Here is a 26,290-nt window from a genome sequence, read left to right as displayed (position 1 = left end):
TTAACAAGCATGGCCGCTCCTGGGCTTCAGGGTTAGGGCGGCGCCGTGACGATCACGTGAGCTAGATCCCATCCTCTGATTGGTCCACTCTCCAAGGAAGGGGGGACCGGAATGCCCAACGAGGCCCGTTCTTAAAGGGGCCCCTGTTCGATCCGCTCGGGCTCCGCCCCCGGGGCTGGGCGGACGGATCGGCGCTCGGCTTTCCGAGCCCCACCCGCGCGGGACGGAGTTGGGCGCGACTGACGGAGGCCGCGTCTCCCGGAGCCGTGGTGACGGCCCGCCGCCGGCCGCGGGGCGATCCGGACGGGGTTCGCCGGAGCCGCCGGCGGAGGGAGGGGAGAGCCGGCCGGCGAGGGCGGCAGCGGGCGAGCGGGCGAGCGCTGGCGGCGATGGGGGACGGCGTGGCCCGCGCCCGGGTCGGGGTGGCGGCGGAGGCGGCCGAGCAGCGGGCGCGGCCCGAGGTGACGCTGCGGCCCTTCGCGCCCTTCCCGGGGACGGCCGAGGAGGAGGAGGGCGGCGGCGACTGGAGCTTCATCGACTGCGAGATGGAGGAGGTGGACCTGCAGGACCTGCCCAGCGCCACCATCGCCTGCCACCTGGACCCGCGCGTGTTCGTGGACGGCCTGTGTCGGGTGAGTGGAGCGGGCGTCGGGGCCGTCGGGGAGGGCCGACACTTGTTGCCCGGCGGGCGTCGCGGGTCACCGTGCTGGGGAGGTTCGGTGGCGGGGGTGGGTGGGGTGGGGCGGAGACCCTCGCTACCCCCAAGTCCTCGGCTCCCCCTCCGTGCCCGGACTCCCTTGACCCGCGCCCGGAACCCCCGGACCCGCTCGGACCCCCAAACCCGCGTCCGGGCCCCACGGACCCGCGTCCGGACCCGCATCTGGACCCCCGGACCCGCGCCCGGGCCCCCCGGATCCGCGCCCGGACTCCCGAACCCGCGCCCCGAGCCCCCCGGACCCGCGCCCGGGCCCCCCGGATCCCCCGGACCTGCGCCCGGACCCGCATCTGGACCCCCGGACCCGCGCCCGGGCCCCCCGGACCCGCGCCCCGAGCCCCCCGGACCCGCGCCCGGGCCCCCCGGACCCGCGCCCCGAGCCCCCCGGACCCGCGCCCGGGCCCCACGGACCCGCGCCCGGGACCCCCGGATCCGCGCCCGGACCCGCATCTGGACCCCCGAACCCGCGCCCGACTCCCCGGACCCGCGCCCGGGCCCCCCGGATCCCCCGGACCCACGCCCGGACCCGCACCTGGACCCCCGAACCCGTGCCCCGACCCTCCGGACCCGCGCCCGGGCCCCCTGGATCCCCCGGACCCGCGCCCGGACCCCAGAACCCGCGCCCCGACCCCCCGGACCCGCGCCCGGGCTTCCGGGAACCCCGGGACCCGCACCTGGACCCCCCGGACCCGCACCTGGACCCCCCAGACCCGCGCCCGGCACCCCCCGGACCCGTGCCCTGACCCCCCGACCCGCGCCTGGACCTCCTGGACCCGTGCCCGGATCCGCACCTGGACCCCCGAACCCCCGCCCGAAACCCCCGGACCCGCGCCCGGGCTCCCGGGAACCCCTAGGCATGTGCGCAGCCCTCGGGGGTGGCTTTCTGCGTCTCCCCGTGGTGTCCAGAGCTTCCCAGCGACGCCCCCGCACCCGGTTTAACCGTTCAGAGGGCCGGGGGCAGGGGTGACCAGGTACGAGGTTATCCTGGAATGCATTCCCAGCATCTGCCCGGCCCAGGAGCCCGGCGTGAGCCCCCGCCCCCCTCCGTTCACCCCCGCCGCCCCCCTCCGCCCACCCCCCCCCCGCCGCCGCGGCCCTCCGTCCACCCCCCCCCGCGTGAGCCCCCGCCCCCCTCCGTCCTGGACTCTGTGTGTGTGGGGGGGTTCACCTCGTTCACGGGGAGAACGTGACTCAGTGTTCCTGCCTTCTCAATCTGCACGGTTGGAGGGCGAAGCCAGTGCGCGGTGTTTGGGTGAGGATCCCTGGTTGCTCATTATTCTGCAGTGGCTGGCCACTTAAGATGGAATGGAGCGTGGTGTGCGTGTGTGTGTGTGTGCGTGTGTGCGTGTGCCTGTGTGTGTGTGCCTATGTGTGCGTGTGCCTGTGTGTGCGTGTGCCTGTGCGTGTGCCTGTGTGTGTGTGCCTGTGTGTGTGCGTGCCTGTGTGCCTTTGTGCGTGTGTGCCTGTGTGTGTGCCTGTGTGTGCGTGTGCCTGTGTGTGTGCCTGTGTGTGCGTGTGCCTGTGTGTGTGCCTGTGTGTGCGTGTGCCTGTGCGTGTGCCTGTGTGCGTGTGCCTGTGCCTGTGTGTGTGCGTGTGCCTGTGTGTGTGCGTGCCTGTGCCTCCGTGTGCGTGTGCCTGTGTGTGTGCCTGTGTGTGCGTGTGCCTGTGCCTGTGTGTGTGCGTGTGCCTGTGTGTGTGCGTGCGCCTGTGTGTGTGCGTGCCTGTGTGCCTCCGTGTGCATGTGCCTGTGTGTGTGCGTGCCTGTGTGCGTGTGTGCCTGTGTGTGTGCCTGTGTGTGTGTGTGCCTCCGTGTGCGTGTGCCTGTGTGTGTGCCTGTGTGTGTGTGTGTGCCTGTGCGTGTGTGTGCCTCTGTGTGTGCCTGTGTGTGCGTGCCTGTGTGCCTCCGTGTGCGCGTGTGTGTGCCTGTGTGTGTGTATGTGTGTGTGCTGGGGGGGGGCATTTATTTAAGCCTTTAGAATAGTTAGCCAGGAATCAATCTTGCCGCCTTCGGGGACATCACGTACCCTTGGAAAGCCACCTCTCCCTCCTCCCAAACTGACACAACATTTTCACACTTCGGAGGTTGAGGGGACAGAGATGAGTAATCAGGGATGGTGGCGGGGAGGAGGCACCTATTTCAAATCTTCATTTATTGTGCAGAATAAAAATTGGACCGTGTAGGCGTTGCAGAAGGAAGCCTGTCTTTGAGGGCTGCCCCGTTGAGAGAGCAGCTGTCCAGAAACAAGCGCTGCTGTAGACCAGGGTCTATGTGCTGATGTCTGGCTTGTTTATGGTTTTTATATGCCCCTGTACTTTCAGGCAGGATTTACAAGGGTCTCCTAAGCTTCAGACAGGCTCTGCAGAGCAAGAATTATCGGTGTCTCTTTCCTCGTTACTCTTAAGTCCTTTTCTCTTTAATGGGCTAGGGGTGGGGAGTCCCAGCTTGCCTTTCTCTACAGTAAGAACAGGTCATGTCAGACTGCACTTACTCGCTGGGGTACCTAGCAGCTCGTGGTTTTGTATTCATCCAGGGACATTCAGAAGCTGCTTTTGTATGAAGATTGCCCCCCCCCGTCCATTTTAATAAAGATACAGAAGTGAGTAAAACAGCATTTTTGCCTTCAAGGGTGACACTTTTATTGGGGAAAATGCAATAAAGGATTAAGCATAAATATAAAAGTTGATGGTGCTAGAAAAAAACTTGGGAGATTGATGATTGACCTCAGATGGTCTGGGAAGGTCCCCTGAACAAAGATTCTTTCTTGGGGACACTCACTTGTTTATCCATTCACACTGATACCCTTCTGCGGGCAGTTTTAGAGTGAGGCCCTAAAAAGAAGCCAGTGAGCCAGGCGCTTCCAGCTGCAAAGGACTTGAGTATCCGCAGGGATTGTGGGTTCTGAGAAACCACATTCATACTAACATCTGTGAGTGATTATAAAGTAGCATAATGTGTGCACATGCTAACAGACACATCCTCCTGTGTACTTTAATTTCTACCTAGAGCTGTGTGCTGGTGGTTCATGTCTATCCTAACCATTCAGGAGACTGAGATCTGAGGATTCTGGTTGGAGACATCCAGGGCAGACAAACCCGAGAGCCTCTTATCGTTAGCAAAATGCTGGTAGTAGAGATATAGCTCAAGTGGTGGAGTAATAGCTTTGAGTGAAAAAGCCAAGCAAGAGGACAAGTCTCTGAGTTTAAGCCCTAGTACCAGCACACACACACACACACACACACACACACACACACACACGAGTTCAAGCCTCATGACCGACAAAAACAAAACCCCCCCAAAAAGCAGTTGCTGTTTTTTTTTTTGAGAAAGACAAGAAAAGAAGACTGTTCAGGGCTGATGGAGTGTGTGTGTGTGTGTGTGTGTGTGTCTGTGTGTCTGTGTGTCTGTGTGTGTCTGTGTCTGTGTCTGTGTGTGTGTGTGTGTGTGTGTGTTTTAATCCTGTTGACTCAAGATGAAGCATGTGGAACCAGTGGTAGTGATAAGAACGTAAGTAAGAATATAGAGCAGCAGGGCCGGGCATATGGCCTAGTAGTAGAGTGCTTGCCTACGTATGCACAAAGCCCTGGGTTCTATTTCTTGGTACTATATACATATAAAAAGCCAGAAGTGGTGCTGTGGCTCAAGTGGTAGAGCGTTTGCCTTGAGAAGGCTTAAAGGCAGTGTCCAGGCCCTGAGTTCAAGCCCCAGGACTGGCATTAAAAAAAAGGAATATATACCAGGAAAATTTGATGGAGTGGGGCTTTGTGGTGCAGGTAGATCCTAATAGGGTCATGCACCAAGCTGGTTTGAAATGTTTGGCTGAACTAGTAAACTGAGGCAGGCCTGAATAAATCTACATGGGATATTCAGGCTGCAGCCCAGAGCAACATCAAGAAGCTGGAAGCCAGTGGAGAAGCGGTATGTTGGAACCCCAGGGCAGGGGTGGCTCCATAGGAGCTCTAGATTTGATGGATGATGTTGATGCTAAGGCCCAAGGTGGTCAGGAAAGAAATGTCAGAGCCTCTGATCTGCTGGCAGCACTAAGCAAACAGGCAGGATCAGAAGAGCCCAGGCAATAGAATCCATAGGTTGGCTCTGCCGTCCAGGCTCAAACGCAGGCAGTGGGTCTGGGCACAGAGAGAGCAGTCAGCATGGAGTCTCTGGAGAGAAGAACCAGGAAGGCTTCTGTCCAGCTCCGACTGGGCTGATGGTAGGATCCCCCTGAGGGAGATCTATGTGTGGCTGGACATTGGGCCAAAAGACTGGCAACAACTGAAGCCCTGAAGCAAGGGTGACGCGGGGCAAAGGCCCCAGGGAGCTGGCAGGAATGTTGAAGGGGCTGGATGAGATGGTGACTGGGATGAGCCAAGGGTAGGGTCAAACAGGGTGTGGAAGCTATGGCACCTTCAGATGTTATTCTCGCTGCAGAACTGGGAAGCAACTGCAGAGGAATACAAAATTATCAATACAGGCAGATGGGCCTCGAGCAGGCAATGAAAAGCATACATGTCTGTCCTGTCATATACCACACGATTCCCAGGGCCTTAGTTGGCCTGACGGATGGGGAGCCAAAAGGTTCTCCACCCCTGGCTTATAGGGAAGAAAGCAGAGTGAGCAGGAGAGGAAGCCAGGAGACAGGACTAGGAGCTGTTGTCATTGTTGGAGGAGATCCTGAGATTATTGCTCTGGGGAGAGAACTTGAGCCTCTCTTTACCCATTCTGAGCCTCAGGAGTTCCAGTATGGAGTGGGGAGCTTTGTGTACTGGTCTCCCATTTGTAGAGTCCTGTAGGGACCTAAGGGGCCAGGCATTCCCCAAGGACAAATGGCAGCAGTAAGGTAACCAGAAGGCTTGAGCCAGGGGAGGTCACTGTAGGCCTTTAAGCCAAGGGTCCATTTCTTATCTAGTTAATACCATTCACGCCAATGGGGCGATCTGGCTTCTGAGTCTCAACCTGACACCTTAACATTTTAAGGCCACTCCTCCAGGCTGCTTCATCTCCTTTGGGTGGCAATGCCATTTTTGTCAATCTTTGGACTGGCATCCCCTCTCCTTAGCCAAGTCAGTGTGGGCTACCCTGGGAGAGAGACCTGTGGGGAAGCGACATGGCTCCAATTCCTGACATGTACTTTGTGTGATTCTGTAACCTTGTCTTAAAGGAAAGAAAGACATTGAGCTCAAGACTAGTCATTTGAGAATATCTATGAACAGTTCAGCATGATATGTGGGATTTGTTTAACTTCATCACCGTTAGTAGCACAAATAATTTATAAACATGATAATTAAATGTTCATCTAAAAATAATCAAAGCTGTATCACCACTCATTTAAAATGTTAGATTCATGCCATTTCAAATGAATGAAAAGGCTGATTAGAATGAGATTATTTTCTCTTTGTATAGATGTCTGCCTTGCATGCTCCAGGGCATTACTTTTCCCTTTACTCTTCCATTACTCTGAACCCTTTTTCTACTTAGCAAGGCAACGCAAGGCTTTGACCTAGTGATTGTCTGTGCATGGATTGCTAGCATTGGTTCATTTGGGTCTCTAGTTGGGTCACCAAGCTAACTGGAAATTTCATAGTTCTCAAATAGTATTGTGTGTTCCCAAGGACCAAAGTTCTGTATAATAATGATAGCTACTTCTCCTCTTCCTCTTTCTCTTCCTCCTCTTCCTCTTCCTCTTCCTTTTCCTCCTCTTCCTCTTCCTCCTCCTCCTCCTCCTCCTTGGTTGTCTTAAATAGAAATGTGTATATTTGATTGATAATGCCTTGCCTGAGGGCCAAGTCAGAAAAATCAAACACAACTCTGCTTTTTTTTTTTCCCCCAGTGAATACACTCACTTTCTCTAAAAGAAAAATGACCACTTAAGATTGGTGATAGCTACTTCCATGCGTTCCTTTTTGTGACAAAATACTTAGTCAGTTGCTGGTGGCTCACACATCTAATCCTAGCTGTTCAAGAGGCTGAGATCGGAAGATTGCAGCTCTCCAAAGCCAGCCCAGGCAGGAAAGTCCAGCTAACCAGTGAAAATCTGAAAGTGGAACTGTGGCTCAAGAGGCAGAACCTTGGGCGAAGAAGCCAAGTGAGGCTATGAGGCCCTGAGTTCAAACCTCAGTAGGGGCACACAGTACAAGTGATCGATATAAAAGGATTTTAAATTAAGACCTTAAGTCCTTTCTATCTATAGTGACCCCAGAGCAGGTAAATTCCAGCCTTAGCTACACACGAAAATGTCAGGGAAGTTTTGTGACATTCCTGTGGCATTCCCACGAGACCAATTCTAATCTGAGGCAGGAGCTCACAAGGAACTGTAGATCTAGCTGTGGGTCAACTATAAAGGGCTCAGCTCAGCCTGACCACCCACGGGTACCACTGTATGGATCTGAAAAGATAAGGGAATTGATAATGGAGTTCTAGCCTGGTAACTCTATCTTGATTTCTGAATGGGGACTGAGGACTGGGACTTGTGCTATTTGACCTTGAAATCTGGAAGTGGCATTCTTGGTTGACAACTGAGTGCCTAAGCCTTTGGGAAATGACCTGGAGACCAGAGCCTTTTATTCTAGTGGCTGCTTCATTTCTGTTCACCTGTGTAGGCAATAAGCCAGGACCAGCCCCACCCTTGCCCTCTTAGAAACACATCTTGATAGACAAGACATTATTCAAGGTCAGTTCAATGACTGAAATGTTTGGGGATCCAGGGTGGCACCTGTGGTCACCTGAGCTATGCTTCCGAGCTTGTACATCCTTGGCTGTACATCTGGCCTGGTCCTGTTCTAGGTCTGGGTGTAGTGGATTGTAAAATGTGACATTGTAGGCAGAGAGCCGTAATTGAGAAATCCAGGTGGCTTTAGGCTGTTTCCATGTTTCATTCTAGAATGAGGGTGAAGGATGTGGTTCACAGACTTAAGTTATGGATTAAAATGTCCCCTTCTAAGATCTGATCTTTAACATGGTACAGTTCAGCTATTTGAGCATACTCAGAGAACTGTAATTTTTAAGATTTGCTGGTTACATATGTGTGAGTTTACCCTCACTTTCCTCAATTTTAGAATGTCTGACTCGTAAACAAATCCACCATGTCTCCATCCCTAGGTTGTTCTTAAAGTCCCTTGTCACCACCCCGTCCCCTGAGAAGCACTTGATTCCTTTTTCAGCTCAGTCTGCCATGCAATACATGGCCCCAGCAATTTTATTTTTTTCTTCTGTAGCTCTAGATGTTATTTTGCCTGCAACTACAGACTCTTCAAACCGTAGGACAATTACATAAGGGAACAGAAAAATAGGCTTTGTGAGAGAGCAAAATAGCAAGAGTGGAGGTTGTTGATTCCTGTGTTCATATTTCAGGCTATGTTCTTTGTCTCTTTCCTTTTTCAAGATACATAATCAGACAACACAACCCACTCTTCTTGGTGCCTATCGGTGTGGGACTGGTTTGCACACTTCCGTGAATGCATGCTCTTAGTATAGCAATGGTAATCGAATACACATTTGTGTGTGTGTGTGTGTGTGTGTGTGTGTGTGTGTGTGCGCGCGCGCGCGCGCCCGCACGCATGCATTGAATTAGACCCCTGGGTATTTGTACTGAGCATAAGCATTAGGACTTATTTCAACGTCTGTGAGGAAGTGCCAGTCTTTTGAAATACAATTCAGTTGTGTAGGGACCATTTTGCCTTTGTAAATATATTAATCACTATTCCAACCTGTGGATGCTGCTGCTTGTTCTCTGAGCACTAATGGATATAACATTATATGCCTTATCTGCCCTTTATGGGAGAAGACAGAAGGATTTTTCAAAATATAACATCAGGAGAAGATGGATTGCCTTAATGTAAATGTTGATGTCAGCATAAGGGTTGACTTCCTGTTTGTCTAAATTTCAGTCATCACAGAAATTGTGAAGTCCGTCCATGAAGAGACACCATGGACTAGTGGGTTAGAGGATGGTTTTAGATTTTCCTTTGCCCCTGGGCAGGGTGATTCTGAGGTGTATTTTTACTGACCCATGCCTTAGTTTCTTTACCTATGAAATGGGGCTGCTATGAGGACTTGCATAACTTAATGCCTGTCAGAGTTCCTGGGCATCCATACAGCCAGTGTGTTTGTTATCTCCTGGTATGGAAGGAACTGACCCACCAGTTAAATGGCACAGACCAGTCTGTGGTACAGATCTACCTGGGTGGGGGGTAGGAATGCAGGGGTGGTGGCGCCTCTGCTTCAGAATCTCTCAAGGTCCCCATCAAGTGTCTGCTATGGCCTGGCTGGAAGGGAGGAGAGGGTTCCAGCTGCAAGCCTGTCTCTTGACGGTGGTTTGGAGGCTTCTGTCAGTTCCTTGGCTGTGGGTTGTAGGGTAGGCAGCTCACAGCATGGCACCTGGCTGCCTTTCAAGTGAGAGAGCCTACTCTCTCTGAATTCCTGAATCCTAAGTTGATACCCTTGCCTTGGCTGTGCTGTGCTCCTGGGATGGATTCAGGATGTACCTGCCACAACGCAGGACCTGGGAACGCTTGTTTCGCCTAGACTTCCCTGGAGAAGTTAATGCTGGGAAATGTTCATTGGAGTGGAGGTGTCGGCCCCAGATACGGCACTTGCCATGATGCTCAGGGCCCCAGATTCCTGCCTCAGCACTGCCAAAAAAATGTATCTTTTTATTAAGGTTTCATCGAGTTTATTTTCTCTTTAGGTTCTTCTACCTGGAAGAATATAATTTTGGCCTCCACAACTTAATATAAAATGCCTCATGATAGGGGTACAGCTGTGATATTGTTTCAGAGGCATCAAAAGCTATTACTCACCACGTTTCTGAGAGGAGAGGTCAAGAAATGAAACCCTCTGGAGGCTGGAAAGGCTCAGTACTTTTCCTGTCATTACTAATTTCGGCAGGTGCAGTATGAAATTCCCACTGCAGTCATAATTAACACCGTAGAGAGGAGGCATTTGAGGTTGGCCTGGATTTAGAATTAGAAGACAAAAATGTTCCTTAATTCAGAGAGCTAATCTTGGATTCTTCCCTTCAACATAACAATAGCTTGTCTTCCTTTATCACTGTATTAGTTATCTGGGGCTGCCGTAACAAGATACCTCAGATCAGGCAGCTAGACAACAGGCATTTATTTTCTCATTTCTAAGAACTGGAGATCTGAGATTGGGGTGCACCACAGTTGGGGTCTGGGGAGGGCCTCTTCCTGGCCTGCAGTCCAGCGCCTTCCTACCGAGTCCTCACATGGAGACAGTGAGCTTTTTCCTCTTCTAAGGACTCTAGTCCTACTAGATTAGGACCTCTCTTTTCCCACCCAACAAAAGGACCCACAATACAGGTCACAGGCAGAAGAGATATAAATGGAACTGGCCTGGGAAGGCCTGTCCTCCCCAGCAGCTGCCCCTAGGGTAGTTTCTGCCTGTGCAGAGGATAGAGGAAGCATTGCCCTGATGTTGCTTGAAGGACCAGTGGTCACCACTAGGGGGAAGTAATTTCCTGTCTGTTCTGCAGTGGGCCCACTCCACTGACTTAAAAGGTTTCTTTTAGGCACATGAGACAAGAAAGTGACTTGAGAATCAAAGGGAGAAGTTGTACCTCGTGCCACAGAGAATACGTTTATGATTTAAACTCAAAATTGGAGAGACACTATGATATCTTTTAGCAGAAAAGGAGACAAGTAAGCAAGCTACTTGGTGACAGAACTTTGCCCTGTGGCAGGTGCTGCTGTCTGTTGGTGGGATATGAAGTTCAATGGGAAAGGGAGACTTCTTAAACCAGACTTTCATACTCAGCTAGCTTCCACATAAGATTTTTTTCCTGCCACATGCTCTGATTTGATGCAACTTCTTTGACTCAGATGATCAACATAAAGAAATACAAAATGAAGACAGGGTGAATTTTGTTTAACATGCGTGAGACCCTGGGAATGGAATCCACCGTCCCCAACTCTCCCACACACACATAAAAGAACTCATGAAAACACTGTACTTCAGTGATAATAGGCTTTTCTGAACAGGCTTTCAGTGTGAGCTTCTGCCTGGGTGACTTATGCTGGTAGATAGGTTGCCAGACTATATAGTGAGAACTGATCCCATACATGGGAGCTCCTGCCCAAGGTAAACTAGAGTTCTCCCTGTGGGCTGGCATTGGGAGATTTAAATAGATCCCAGCTTCACTCAGGTACCCTGAAGTAAGCTATTCTAGCAGTCTGGAAAACTCTTATGTCTCCTAAAGTCAGGTTGCCTGACACAAATTTACTGTATGACTATTCATGGGCTGGCCTACAAATGGATGAAAAGTGATTGCGGGGGGGGGGGTGGCCTAGTAATGGAGTGCTTGCCTAGCATACATGAAGCCCTGGGTTCGATTCCCTGGTACCACATACATGGAAAAAGCCAGAAGTGGTGCTGTGGTTCTAGTGGTAGAGTTCTGTTCTTAAGAAAGCCCAAGGACAGTGGCCAGGCCCTAAGTTCAAGCCCCAGGACTGGCAAAAAGAAAAAGTGACTTAGGGTTCATTTGTATCAGTTTCTCTTTGTAGACCGGTTAAATCCAAGATGCAGATTTCAAACTACGTATTGGGTGAGGCCAGCAGCGTATGGAAAGCGGGAATGTTCCCACAGTGACTGTGACCTTTGACCCCAGAGGTGGAGGGAGCTCAGGCCCAGTAACGAGCATTCAGGGCTACAAGAGGGTCTTGGAATGTGTCTCTGATTCTGGGTACTGGTCGACTTTCCCTTTTATTCTGGGTACCAGAAGTGTCGGAGGTGTTGGAGATTTTGGAGTTTTTCAGGTTTGGGAATATCTGCATGGGCTTTCCCACTTGAGCATTCCTAATCTAAACAACCAAAACGGCCTCAAGCTCTGAGGCCTGGGATCGGGCCTGTTTTTACATGAAGAGATGTGAAGAGGTCTCTGGGTGGCGCCTCAGCCACTAGTGCGCCAAAGAAAGAAATGCAACCAACAGTGTGGGGTAGCATCTGAGGCAAGGCTGCTCAGAAAACATTTATTCAGACTTTATCGGGAATCTCATTGTAACTCAGTGGACATATTGCTTGAGGGTTGATATCAAGTCATCATTTAATTTTTGTTGGCCCAGTTGTTTCCTGTTAATGATTTCCTATTCCTTTGTTTTCCCTCCTAATTAGCACAGGGAATGTGTTGTCAGGATCACACCCTTATAAATTTGCTTTTTTTTTTTTCCTGCTGATTAGTAGTCATACTAATTTCCTGCCTCTGCTGAGGTGGAGATGTGGTGAAGGTATGGGACGTACACCTGTGTATACCAACCCTTCTTATTTAGGCAGCACTGGGATTTGAACTCTAGGCATTCATTGAGTTTTGCTGAGCAGATATTTTCCCACCCCTCCAGCCAGCCCATTTTGGTGTTGATTACTTTTGAAATAGGATCTCCCATTAGGGCAGGCTGGCCTGGACTGCGGTCTTCGCTTTGTTACAGGGATGGGAGGTTTATACAGCTGTATACGTCCCTAATGCCTCTCCCATATTTTAAGATGACAGGGGTGTGAAATGGAATCTCGTGAACCTTATGCCCAAGCAGGCCTCACCACTATCCCTTAATCTCTACCTCCCAAGAGACAGGTCATCCTAGATTCAAGTTCTAGCTCTTCCAGAAACTGGCTGTGTGATTTTGGGGAAGGAGCCTAACTACACTGCTTTGGCCTCCTCATTTGCAAAGTGGGGCAGTCAGGTAACTACCTCCTGGGATTCTCATGAGGCACAAAGAGCCGAGAACAAGGCCAGGCTCAGAGTAAGTCTAGAGGGAGCTGGAGATTTATTTGGAATGACGGTGAAGCCTGTGTTGCTTCATCCCGTGTCCATGACCACCCCACCACTTGCAGGCACTTCCTGAGTATCTGTGGAGCAGTGGAAGTAAAACCTCCCAAAAATGAGAATAGTGCTCTTTGCAGTGCATTAGATAATAAGCCTATTTTTCCAGGTGTAACTTTAGCACTTTCAGAAACTACATAAATTGTTTCAGGTCAATGAGATCTGTGGTTTTAAAATGACCACAAGTGTGTGTTGTGTGTGTATGTGTGTGTGTGTGTGTGTGTGTCCATGCTCACAACATGCCTAGACTAAGACATGATATTACCATCATATATGGGGAATTCATTAATAAGTGAAATTAATGTATTTAATGTGAAATGAGCTTTACTGTAAAGTGGAAAATAACTAAAAAAAAAAAAACAACCCTGAATATTGCTTTGAAAACTATAGCTCAAATAACAATGAGCATTGAGCAATGAAAGGACCATAAACTGTAAAGTATAAAATCACTATTATAGACCATGACTAGAAATCCTAGGTTTCCTAGCTAATGTGGTTAAAAATATTCTAGGCAGGGTACCATGGTACAGACCTATAATCTTAGCTACCTGGGAGGTAGGTGGAAATTGGGGGATTATGGTTCAAGATTAGTCTGGTTAAAGTTTATGAGATTCCATCTTAGTGGCAAGGTGCAGTGGCATGCACCTGCAATCCCAGCAACAAAGGGAAGAACAAATAGAATTGCAATTGAGGCCCATGAAGCTTAAATCAAGACCCTCTCTGGAAATTAAATGGTGCAAAAAAAGGGGAGGGAGGGCCTGAATGAGTGATTCAAGTTGTAGTGTGATTGCTTAGCAAGCACAAGGCCCCGAGTTCAAACCCCAGAATCACCGTCCCCCAAAACAACAACAACACAAATCTTAGAATTGAAAAATAAAGGATGATGTTTGATAGTTAGGTTTTCCTCTTATCTCCTCCCCTGGTCCTCTTTTCTTTCTCTTTTCTCTTTTCTTTTTTTTTTGTCTTTTTTTTCTATTGTAATTAGTAAAAGGGTTACATGATATTTGCCAGATAGAAGGTGCATTAATTCACATACATTGATACCCTTTCACATGTCTTGGTACCCCTTACCCTCCCCCCCACTTTTCTCCTTTCTATTCCTCCCTTCCTCCTCTCTCACTGTTCTTAGAATGACTCAGGAAGCTAACAGGTTTTCTCAGACTTGAATCATCATCGATTATGTCTCCCTGTAGCACATCAGCTGGCCAAGCATCCTTGTGCCAGGCAGCTGGACATTCTTGCCCATATCTGGTCCTAGCCAGACACAATCAACTTGGGATGCTTCTTATTTCCAAATGCTTCCTGGTTCTCATTAGACTGCTCTAGGGAAAAGGACCTTTCATAACCAAATGCATGCTGTCTGCTTAGTACACAGGTCTAAGACCTGCTGTGCTTTTAATTAAATGAGCCAGGTTTTTAAAGACTCCTTTCTTAGCCCTGTTAGCAGCAAGTCACCAGAGTCTTTCAATGCCAGTCAATGCAGTGAGGTGACTGGATCATAGGAAGGCCCCAGGGGAGACTGAAGAGTGGAGGGAGGGACTTTAGCATGGGGTCATCTGGACTTAATGTAAGGCCTTATTGAGGATAGCTCCTCATTTATCTACCACTGTAGCCAGAGAGCAGAAAGCTTGAGAGCTTGACGTCTGCACTTACTTACCCATCACCTGTCTCAGGTCTGTGCCCTGCTGGCTGAAAGACCATGTAATGGCACTTGGGAGTGGGGACTGGAGCACTGTTTGCAAGTGTCAACTACTGAGCACCAATTATGAATTATCTATTTACACTTCTTTCTGATTTGAAGAGATATTAATAATGAAAGTAATAGGAGAAAAGAAGAATGCTGGCACTTACTAAAAATCCCTTCATTATCTTTCCCAACCTGTCTTAGAGGTGGCTTCTGTGATTTTTGCAGATTTGTCTTCACATATGTAGATATAAATGATATATGTGGGCATATGCTCTCATGCTTCTTCCCTGAAGATGGGGGGGGTGTTCTTGTTAACTGTGTGTGTGTGTGTGTGTGTGTGTGTGTGTGTGTGTGTGTGTACGTATACATGTGCCAGTCGTGGAGCTAGAACTTGGGGCCTGGGTGCTGTCCCTGAGCTTCTTTTGCTTAAGGCTAGCTCGATATCGCTTAAACCACAGCTCCACTTCTGGTTTTGTTGTTGTTGTTGTTGTTGTTGTCGTCTAATAGAGATAAGTCTCACAGCCAGCTTTTCATGCCTGGGTTGGCTTTGAACTACTATCCTCAGATCTCGGCTAAGATTACAGATGTGAGCCACCAATGCCCAGCTATACTTGGTTTTTTTCCCAACCACATTGCTGACTTCAAGATTGTTCTCTCTTCCAAAGTGCTTTCTCCTATGGGCTGGCATCCCACATCTATCACCTACTCAACCACTAGACATTTCTTATGAAGTGTGATTTCTAGCCATAGGTCAGGAAAGACATTCCTCTGCTATCACCAGTCAACCAGGGACTTAGTCCCCTTTCTGTTTTGCAACAACTCTAAAAATAATTGCTTGAGCCAGGTGGAGGTGGCTCACACCTGTAATCCTAGCTACTTAGAAGGCTCAGCTCTAAGGCGATTTGAAGCTAGCCTGGCAGGAAAGTCCATGAGACTCTTATCTCCAATTAAACACCAAAAAGACAGACATGGAGCTGTGGTTCAAAAGATAGAGTGCCAGCCTTCAGTGAAAAAGCTAAGGGACCTCAGTTCCCAGGACCTGAGTTCAAGTGCTAGGACTCGCACGCACATGTGTGTGCACACATACACAGACATACACACATCTTGGCCATATGCTGAATAAGATGGTCAGACTGCAGTTCCTTCTCCAAACCCTGCATCCTCAAGATCCAAAAAAAGAATAAATGTGAGCAGTTGTTTTCACGGTTTATATGGATCTCTAGGTGTGTCTGCCTCTATAGTCACCACGGGATGTAAAACCTTCCTCTAGATCAAGCCCTTGTTCTGCAAGGCAGAGATGGCGTCTGGCTGGACTTTCTGGACAGTTTCAGTTTGTTTACTGACTAAGACCGTTTCTGTGCTTTCTCCATATGGCAGTAGGTAGAACCACTGGGACTGCCCAGTGGTTCTTGTACTGCCAAGGTCACTTCTGTCCCCTGAAGGCCGTCTGGGAGGCCCAGACCCTCCCTCCAGTCCAGAATGCCTCCAGCCCCTCTCCTGCCCAGTGGGCATCTGTATGCTTTCCACTCTGAGGTAGAAAACACAGCACGTGTGTCCATCTTGTTGAAAGCCCCTTGTAACGTCCCCAAGAGGAAGGTCGTGCCTCGGGGCTGTGCCTCAGCCCCCCGCAGAGCTCCACCTTGTCCATGAGGATTTCATCCCTTGCTGACTGCGAGGTACTAAGCAGATTGAAGGATGAGCCTCGAAGCTGTGGCAGTAGTCGCTCCTGTGCTGTCAGCTTGTGGCAGATGGGCGAGACCAATTAGTACCATGTCGAAACACATGAGGCTTGCCAGTATTTGAGTGTGTTTGACTTCAAAACATCTGTGCTTTGCTATTATGCTTGCTTCCGATCGGGTTTCTCATAAGAGACCATCTCATAGTGAGCTCTTTATAATAAGGGAGGTAGAGGGTATCAACTGACATCCCAGGCTGTATAAAGCAGGCTTCAAATTTTATTAAGATCTAGGTGAGGGAGAATTAAGCTGATCGTAAAGTAAAACGGGAAAACATTCATTCTCACTCTTGTGCAGCACTGGGCATAACCACCACCTCCTGGGTGAAGCCCAGTCCCCACCCCCCGTCCTCCCGTTCCCATGGACACGTGAAAGAGCCAACACCATCGTCTAAGCCAAGTCAGTGAGGTTTTCCTGCAACTGTAGATTGAAGTTTCCGGATCAGTCGCTAGAGCGCGTAGAAGTTATACGGGAAAGTCTGGGCAGGGATGAAGCACTGCCAGCCAAGAAATGTTTTTTTTTTTTCTTTTCTTGGCATCAGAAAACACAAATAACAAATGATTGGATTCTGTTCTCTTTTGAAGGCAACACAAATCAATATGGGCTTGTTAATAAATAATAATCTTTTCATCTTGGCATCCTGGTGTGGAATAATGACAGCCCTGGGAAAGTGGCTTAGATGAAAAAGGATGTAGGGGTTGTGTGGAGCGGGGAGAAAGGTACAGCCTGTCCCATTTCAGTATTAACTTGCAGTCTAATCCTGGTATTGGAAAATAGGACTTGGCTCCCCTCCACTTGAGCCCTAATCACCTCCTGATCAGGGGTGTGTTCAGAAGAACACTACCCAGCTCTGATCCGGGGTTTTGTCGAGCCTTTTTTTAGCCCACTCAGATGGAGGACAGTTTCAAGGGAGCGTGGGTGTGTGGCTGGGCACGACCCGGCCCTGGTGCAGGGCTAGCTAACCTTCTCTCTAGAATGGAAGTTCAGACAGTGGGATACATCTGGTTATTTTTCTCAGGTCTTCTGGCTCCCTACAAGTTTCATTTGTCTGCCAAACAGTGGGGACTGGATAAACACAGGTCTGAAATCTGGATGGGGCGTGAGGTAACATTTGTCATCTTTTACTCCGCGTATATCACGGCTGGGCACTGGTGGCTTCGTCCCTGCCATCTGGGGTATCATAGTTCCAGGCTGGTTCTGGTAAAAAGCTCAGGAGACTGCATCTCAACTAATAGCTGGAGCAGTCAGTGGGTTTTTCCAGTCATCCCAGCTACAAAGGAAGCATAAATAGGAGGATCACAATCCAGGTTAGGCCAGGCAGAAAGTGAGACCCCTGTCTCTAAAGTAACCAGAGGACTCTGGAGGTGCTGGAACTCACAGAGCACTTGCCTACCAGGTGGGCAGCCCATCGTTCAAACCCCATTAATCCACATTTTTACATGTGTGAAATTAAAATATGTAACGTCATTTCATCCATATTTACATCATGAGGTGACTGCCACAATCAAATTGACTTTCGATGGCCCTTTTTTTGCAGCCTAAATCACCGTGTTGTTACGGTTTGTTGTGTAACCCTTACATTGGTAATTTGGGTGTGTAATGTCACTTTGATGGTATTTAAAGTCCATAGACCCGTGTAATATAGTGCACGCTTGAGTCTCACACACATCTCCGCAGAGCCACCACTACCTGGGTGTCATAAAGCCCATTTATTCTAGACAGATTTATTGGTAGGAATTAGAATTTACTGGTAGTTTAGCAGACTTCAGCTTCATCTGCACTTAGGACAGTTGTACCTGAGGTTGGGCTGTAATTCCCCTCCACTGTGCTGTGCTTGCGGGGTTCTCTCTGCATCCTCCAGTAGGCGGCATCCTTCTCCATCCTTCTCCCTCTGGCAGCTCCTTCACCATCTGCCTCTGTTACTCCTTGTTTGCCACTCCTTCCTCCTGGGATGGATGTCTAGTAAAAAGCCACAGCTCACTGCCTTGCTTCCTTAAATGTTAACTTTGCTTATCAGGGTCTGATTTTGTTTGCACCCTCCTCCTTTGCCCTACTTCTTTCCTATTTTCTGTCTTTGGGTCACTTGTTTTATTCTTTATCCCCCCCTCGCCAGTCCTGAGGCTTGAACTCAGGGCCTGGGCACTGTCCTTGGGCACTTCTCAAGGCTAGCACTCTACCACCTGAGCCACAGCACCACTTCTGGCTTTTTCTATGTATGTGGTACTGAGGACTTGAACCAAGGCCTTTGTGCATGCTAGGCAAGCACTCTACCATTGGGCCACACCCTCGGCCTCTGTCCATCTCTTCTGACTAGGGTGAATGGCATGCAGGCAAAGGTTGCTACATCTCCACCTCCTACCAGAACTTGACACACAGTAGGTGCTTGAGCACATAGTGGGCCCTGCTGGCACTGTCTGGGCTGTCCTGGATTCTGTGTTTCTCACAAGGAAACCATGAGCTCTGTCGCCTTTCTTCTTCTGACACAGCATAGGCATTATTGTGCACTACTCAAAAGGGTTTTGTTTTTGTTTTAATTGGGACTTGAACTCAGATTCTGTGCACTGTTCTTTGGCTTATTTATTGAATATTGACACTCTGAGTACCGCTTGAGCCATACCTCTTCTTCCAGGTTAATTGAAGACAGAGATTCTTATAGGTGTTGTTGCCCAGGCTGGCTTTGAATTGCAATCCTTAGATGTCAGCCTCCCTTGTAGCTAGGATTATAGGTGTGAGCCAGTGGTGTCTGGCTTATAATGGTTTTTATTCAATAAGGAAACTCTTAACATGACCTCTAAAATCAAGACATGTATGTATACATGTATGTACATATATAATACTGTGCCCAGATTCTTCTAGACCATCCAAATCCAATCATTCTGATTACTGCAGTTTCATCTGTAATTAGCCAAATACATTATTTCACCAATAACGTATGACATTCTAAGCTTCCTGTGTATAGTTCACCCGTTGTGTTTGTGAGTTCCTCACAGCTGGATTCAACCAATAACAGTCTGAAATTATTCTGGTTTAAAAAAATTGCCTCTGTAGTGAACACATACAGATCTTTCCCTTCTAAACAATATAGTGTAAGGGCTTGTTTGCATAGCATAGTGTTAGAAGTAATCTAGAGATGATTCCAAGTGCACTGGAGGGCGTGTAGGTTGTGTGTAAATACTGCACTGCATGTACTGTTTTCCGTAGGAACATAAGCATCTGAAGATCTGGGTTTCTGTGCACAACCCAGAGACCAGGCCCCACACAGGACACATTGAGGTCTTACAGCTTTCCCTTTAGAGGCACAGTACTCAGGGACCGTCAAGGATCCAACAGCCCTGAGCACTGGTTCCAATAGAATGAAACACTGCCGTGAAGCAGCACCAGGAGCGCTGGAGCCCAGTGAGGTGCTGATGCCGGCCAAGGGCCGACTTGTTAAATTTTAAGATTTTTTTAAACATGGATTTTATATCATATTTCAAATGTCATGTTTAACCACCATGATTCAAGCAGGGAATCTCTATATATAATCACTGGCACATATATTTTAGAACATAATTAAAATTAAGCTGAGACTTAGATACATATTAATCTATGTTTACATAGATTGTGTCTATAAAGTATATAATTCATCATATATTTCTATGTCTATGTAGTTATGTTTATATCTCCAAGACATGTCCATAACCTTGGGTACCCAAATACTAAGTCATCACTTTTGTACTGTCTGGATCTAATGGCCACATATGAAGGATACCATGCGCCTTTTCTTCCTTTGGTCTTGACTTGTCTCACTCAACATGATTCGCTCTAATTTCATCCACTTTCCCATGAATGCCATTATTTTATCTTGTCCGTTGGCTATGTAGAATTCCACTGTATATATGTGTGTATATATATATATATATCACATTTTCTGTATCCATTCATCTGCTGTAGGGCATCTGGGTTGTTTCCATCGCCTGGCTATTGTGAATAGTGCAGAAATGAACATGGCTGAGCAGGTGTCCTTATCATATCCTGGGTTATGATGTTCAGGGTAGATGCCCAGGAGTGGTACGGTGGAAAGGTCTATTTTCAGTTTTTTAAGAAACTTCCAAACCACCTTCCAGAGTGGCTGAACTAGTTTACATTCCCACCAGCAGTGCAGTAGGGTTCCTCTTTCTCCACAATCCCACCAACATTTGTCGTCTGAGTTCAGAATATTGGCCATTCCGATTGGGTTAAGGTGGTATCTTAGGGTTGTTTTTATTTGCATTTCCTTTATGACCATGGATGATGAGCATTTTCTCATATGTTTTTCTGCCATTTTAACCTCTTCTTTTGATAAGTCTCTCTTTAGTTCCCTTGCCCATTTAGTGATTGGTTTGTTGGGTTTGCGGGGGCGGGGGGCGGGATTTGTTTCATGAGTTCCCTGTAGATATTGGATATTAAGCATTTGTCTGATATATTGGTAAATATCTTTTCCCAGTTGGTTAGCTGTCTTTCTATTTTAGTAGCTATTCCTTTGTCAGTGCAGAAACTTTTTATTTTTAGGTAGTCCCATTTATCGAGTCTCTCTCCAATCTGTTGTGACCCTGGGATTCTGTTCAGGAAGTTTTTGCCTGTGCCTATGAGTTCCAATGTCTCTCCTACTCTATCATGACGCAGTTTCAAGGTTTCAGATCTGATATTGAGGTCTTTGATACATTTTGAGTTAATGCTTGTGCATGGCGATAGGCTGGGATCGATATTTTAGTTTTCTGCATGTAGCTGCCCAGTTTTGCCAGCACCAGTAATTGAATAGGCTGTGTTTGTTCCACTGTGTATCTCTGGCTCCTTCCAAGGGCTGATTTTATGGGCCAACATGAAAATTCTGTGTCAGGATGATGTGGAGGAAAACAGTCCTTTAGAGAGATACAGGTTAGGAAATAGAATATGCTTTTCCTATAGGTGCTTAGTCCTATTCCTTAGATGTTAGATGTTAGATGTTTTGAGATGTATTTCATGAGGCATTCATATGCTCATTCAGCATTTGTCTGCTGATTCATATTTAGATCCAGGGGAGACAAAGGCATATCGCTGTTCCTCCTGGAATGTTCATTTTCGTGGGAGAGATGATTTTCAAATCTCTATTGTGATTCCTGCTATGCATAAAGTAAAGAGGAGTCATGGTTACACTGACGGAGCATTTCAGGGAGGCCTGGTGGTCTTTCTGAGGAGCTGACATGGAAACGGAGGCCTGCATGGTACACGGAGCCCCATCAGTCAAGGCAGGAAGTGTGTGGCACCACGGTCTCTGACAGGAGCGTGGTGAGTCCACACAGGCATGACCCACCTGTGAAACACAGAGGGCACATGGAGAAGTGTGTCTGTCAGCATTTTTCAGCAGACACATACTAGAAGAGATACAACCGTGATCCTCAGATCTCAGCCTCCTGAGTAGCTGGGATTATAGGCATGAGTCACGAGTGCCTGGCCTTTAACAAGCTTTGTAAAAATTATAATATATATATAGTATAGAATTTAAGTGTACATACAGTTCATTAGTGTTAGATATGTTGCCATTGACATACAACCCAACTCCAGAGTGCTATTTATTTTACAACACTAAAGCCCTGTATGCATTGATAAGCAACTCCCCATTCTTCCTCTCCCAGCCCCTGAGTTCCCAGTTCCCAGTAGAATTCTGGAAAGTTCTATCTACTGTTTAGATGCTTCATGCAAGTAGAATCATGCTATGTTCATCTTTTGCTAACAACTTTATTTCACTTATCATGATATCTTCAAGGCCCATCCTAATGGGAACATGTATCAGAATTCCTTCCTTTGAGTGAAGATTCTGCATTTTGCAATCTATTGGCCCTTTAGAGACACTTGTTGTCTCCATTTTGGCCATTTTGTGAACCATGCTGTGACTGTGACTCCACAGATAGCTCTCCAGGACCCTGCTTTTAGTTCTTTAGGATTGGTAGATCATATGCTATTCCGTTTTCCATTTTTTGCATAACTACTGTAGTGTTTTTCACAATCATTTCACCATTTTACATTCTAATAGGTTATATATTGTTCTGATTTCTATGTATCCTTGTCAACACTCCTTCTCCCTTTTATAACGTCTTCTTCATGGATAAGAGGGTAATTTAAAAAGTTACACTTAAAAAATGAAGTATAATGCAGCAAAGTACACATATCATCACCTTGGGAAAGTTTGTAGTACAGGCACACATATATCAGATGGAGACAGCAATACAGCGCTTTGGAAGAGGTCCCCGTGTCCTTCTCAGTCCACACTCTCCAGTGACCACTCCCACATCCCACCATTTGCATCATATCACTCCCAAGTTAGTATCCTTGCTTGGACCTAATGTAGATAGACATGCTTTTGAATGATTTGTGTCTGGTTTCTTTGGTTCAATATTGTGTTTATGAAATTCATCCTTGTGATGCTTGTTCTATTAGTCAGGGTTCCCCAGAGAAACAGCCAGCCTGATGCATGTGGAGAAAGATTGAGGGAACGGGCTCACACAGATACAGACGCCTGCAGGGTTCAGATAGGCTGAGAGCTGAAGACCCAGGAACCAGCACCAAGCCTTTGCCTCCAGCCTTCTTTTGGGAAGAGTCGGGGTGAGGGGCGTCTCTTTGTTCTATTTACTTTCAGTGACTGGAAGGGCTGTCTGCTTCACTCAAAGTTCATTGATTTACATGTTAAACACTCCTAAAAATATCTTCACAGAACTATCTAGAATAATGTTTGACCACGTACGTGGGCGTTGTGACCCAGCCAAGTTGACACACAAAGTTAACCACTGCACACAGCCCTCATTACTTTGATTTTTATTGTTTCTAGTCAGTGGTGTGAGTACATCACAGTTGAATTTTGTTCTATTTAGATATTTCTCCATTGAAATACATGGAATAATGACAACTTCACATTCTCTTGTATGTCTTCCATTACACGTTTCTCTGGTTGTGATATACCATATTCTTTTTTTTTTTTAAATCATACTTGTTTTGCTGTATTTTGACCTTTTTGCTCAGGAGACATAGGCAAAGCTTTTTTTTAAAAAATTAATTAATTTTTCTTCCTTTATAAGCCTGCCTTACCAGGCATCAGGATCAGGGTATGTTAAAATAGAATGAGGGAGAAGGGAAAGGATTTCTTACTTAGTTCTCTTATTGAAGAGTTTATGCAAGACTGCTAGTCTTTCTTTCTAAAATATGTATTAGATTTCACTGGTCTGGAGTTTTTAGAGATCTAGGTCTTTTTTTAAAAAATAGGTATAGACTCAATAGATGTACTCTTAATTTTTTTAAATTGTAGTTTTCTAGGAATTTAACTATTTTGTTTAAAACTTTAAATAACTTCCATGTTTTGTGTTTCATCAGGTATTTTTTTTTTTTTTTGCCAGTCCAGGGCTTGAGCTCAGGGCCTGAGCACTGTCCTTGGACTTTCTCAAGGCTAGAGCTCTACCACTTGAGCCTCAGCACCACTTCCGGCTTTTTTTCTATATGTGGTACCGAGGAATCGAACCCAGGTCTTCATGCATGCTAGGCAAGCACTTTAACCACTAGGCCAAACTCCCGGCCCCTCATCAGGTATTTTTTAAATATCTATGGGACCTCTGATTGTATCCACCTTTTGAATTTTGATCGTATCAGTTTGTCTTATCAGAGTGTTGTTACATTTATTAACATTTTGAATGAATATCTGAGTTAATTTTTAATTAATTTTTTTCCTCTGTTTTTTGGGGTCTCACTCTGTTGTTCTTTTTGGGCCTCACTTCGCTGTTCTGTTTTCCTGCCTTTTTTTCCTTGGCAGTCTGAGGTTGGAACCTGGACCTCATACTTGTCTGAGAACATATGCCATGCCTCCTGTCTCCCTGCTTTAGGTTCCTTTCTGATTAAATATTGTGGTTTTTGCCCAGTCTCTACTTGGATCACAGTCCTTCTACCTATGCCTAATGCATAGGATTATAGATACATGGGGTTATAGACATGCACCCCCATGTACAGCTTGTTTTTTAAGATGGGGGAAATGTTTTACATGGGCTGTCCTCAAACTGCAGTCCTGATCTCCATCTCCTGCGTAGCTTGGATTACAGGTATGCACCACACCTAGCTTGAGTTTAGTATTTTTCAGTTTCACCACAGACAATGAATAATATATACAATCATATTCATACATTTACTATCCAAATCATTATAAATTTATATGTAAAGTTGTTTTGTTGTTTTCTGAGACAGGTTTTTGCTATATATTCCAGGCTGGCCTCAAACTCCTACATAAATTACTTTAGTAAAAAGCACACGAAGCTGGTAGTTGACTTCTGTAATCCTCACTGTCACTCAGATCTGAGGAATGAGGTTGAAGCCAGCCATTGCAGAAAGTATGTGAAACTCCAGTTAACTAACATAAAGCTAGAGAGTAGATGTATGGCTCAGACGTTAGACACCAGCCATGAGTGAAAACAAAACAAAAATAAACAATTGAAAATGTCAGGCCTTGAGTTCGAGCTTCAGTACCAGCACCAACGAAATACAAAAAAAAATAAATAACGCCCATAAGTACTATGAATATTGGCCTTCCCTTTTAGCATACAGAGATGGAGCCTGAGATAATGCTTGCTTTGGGGTTCTGAAGGCCACCCACGAACACAGGGCCCTCGAGGTTAGTGGTGGACATGCATCTAATTTTTTTTTTTTGCTAACAACAAAAAATTGTTAACAAAAAAAATTGAATTTTTTTTTTTTGTTTTTATTCAACATGCTCCTGTGAATCCTCTGGTGAAAGATTGAGAAAGGAAGGCAAGACAGGGTGCAGGTATGTTTTCTCAGACTGTCAGGCAAGCAGGTACATGCTTCTGCAGTGGTTTGGAGAAGCGTGGCCCATGAGCCCTTCTGAATGAATAAGCTGTGGCCCAGGTAACAGGATGATGGTCTTTAGGTGTTTACCTCCTCTGCACCGAGAGCCTCCACTTCCTTTGTGATTTTCTCCCTCACTGTTCCTAATTACACTGTCTCACCCAGCAATTGTCTCACCCAAACCTTAATAGGTGTTCCTGTCCACAGGGCTGTGTTTTGCAGTGGAATGCATTTTTCTTCCACAGTCAGCAGTGGCTGAAGAGTGAGTCGGTAGAAGAAAACCTCTTTCAGGAAGGATGTGATGTGTTTGGGAAGTTATTCACAAGGACAAGCTATAATTATTTTTACAAGGCACATTTTTTTAAACTATGATAATGTCTGTTTTTCTGAATTTTGGAGAAACACTCAGAGAAATATTGTGGTGTCAGAAGGCTCATTTCTTTTGTCATTCTGCTTCAAAGTCGTTTGGTGAATTTTTTCTGAACGAGACAGTGGGGTGTTTCTGGCATAACAGAGTTTCTGATTTCCCTTTGGAGTCTGGACATCATCTGCGAGCCAGGAAGAAGTATTAAGAGAAATGATTTGAGGTGAGGGATAGGATTTTCTTTGAGTTTAGAGTGTGGGAAGAGTCTTAAAGTCAGCATATTACTGCATGGCGATGCATCAGGCTGGAACCCTTCTGATGACTCTTAGGCCGGCCTTGTCCTCAAGGATCCAGACTAGGTCAGCAACTGCCATGCCCTTCTGCAAGATGGTCACTGGGAAGCTGTCCCAGGACAACCGGGAATAAACAGGAGCCATCGGCTAGACTTCATTATTATAGTCATTATGAACCAAGAACAGTGGGTGCGTGTGTGTGCGTGTGTGTGTGTGTGTGTGTGTGTGTGTGTGTGTGTGTGTGTGTGTGTGTGGTGTATGTGTTGGCAGTTGAAATGCTCTGGTTTTATAATGGCCTCTTCATGTTTCTGCAGTTTGCTACTTCTATTAGATAGTCTCTGTAAATTATAGTTAAGTTTATCAAGCTTCAAAGCAAATTAGGCCTTGTGTATTAGTCTGCTCAGCCTTCCAGAACAAAATGCAAGAGACCAGGTGGCATTAACACTAGAAATTTATTTTCTGTTTTTTTTTGGGGGGGTGGGGCTGAAGGTCTGAAATCATGGCATCAACAGGGTTGGTTTCTTTGAGCCTTGTGTCTTGGGCTTACATCTGGCCATCTTTTCCTGTGTCCTCACTGGTCCCTCAGCGGGCCCACATGTCTAGTGTACCTTTATGCTTTTCCCCTATCAGATTGAATTCAGGCCCATTCTAGAGTCCTCACTTTCACGTAATACCTCCTTAGAGGCTCTGTCTACAAATCCAGTTATACTCTAGGATACTAGCAGCTCGGGCTTCAGCACATAGATTTGAGGGGGAAAAGGGGACATGAGCACAAGGCCCTGGCACTATGAAAGAAATCTGACTGCCCTACAGGAATACCCAGGGCCATCTT

The 26,290-nt window shown here is 47.0% G+C and overlaps 1 protein-coding gene across 1 annotated transcript in view; it reads left to right on the top strand.

Annotated features, from left to right (window-relative positions):
- Positions 1 to 228: 228 nt before the first annotated feature.
- Rcan1 (regulator of calcineurin 1) overlaps positions 229 to 26,290 on the top strand; it is an 80,857-nt gene continuing 54,795 nt past the window's right edge. Inside the window, exon 1 of the mRNA XM_090349124.1 lies at positions 229 to 632. Within this exon, the coding sequence (XP_090205250.1) occupies positions 390 to 632 (243 nt within the window). The 5' untranslated portion in view covers positions 229 to 389. The remainder of the gene's footprint in view (positions 633 to 26,290) is intronic.

The sequence above is a fragment of the Megascapheus bottae genome, chromosome 1, assembly GCF_031878675.1.
Source record: "Megascapheus bottae isolate mThoBot1 chromosome 1, mThoBot2.hap1, whole genome shotgun sequence".
Lineage (NCBI taxonomy): Eukaryota > Metazoa > Chordata > Mammalia > Rodentia > Geomyidae > Megascapheus > Megascapheus bottae.
This window is presented reverse-complemented; position numbering and strand designations above follow the sequence as displayed.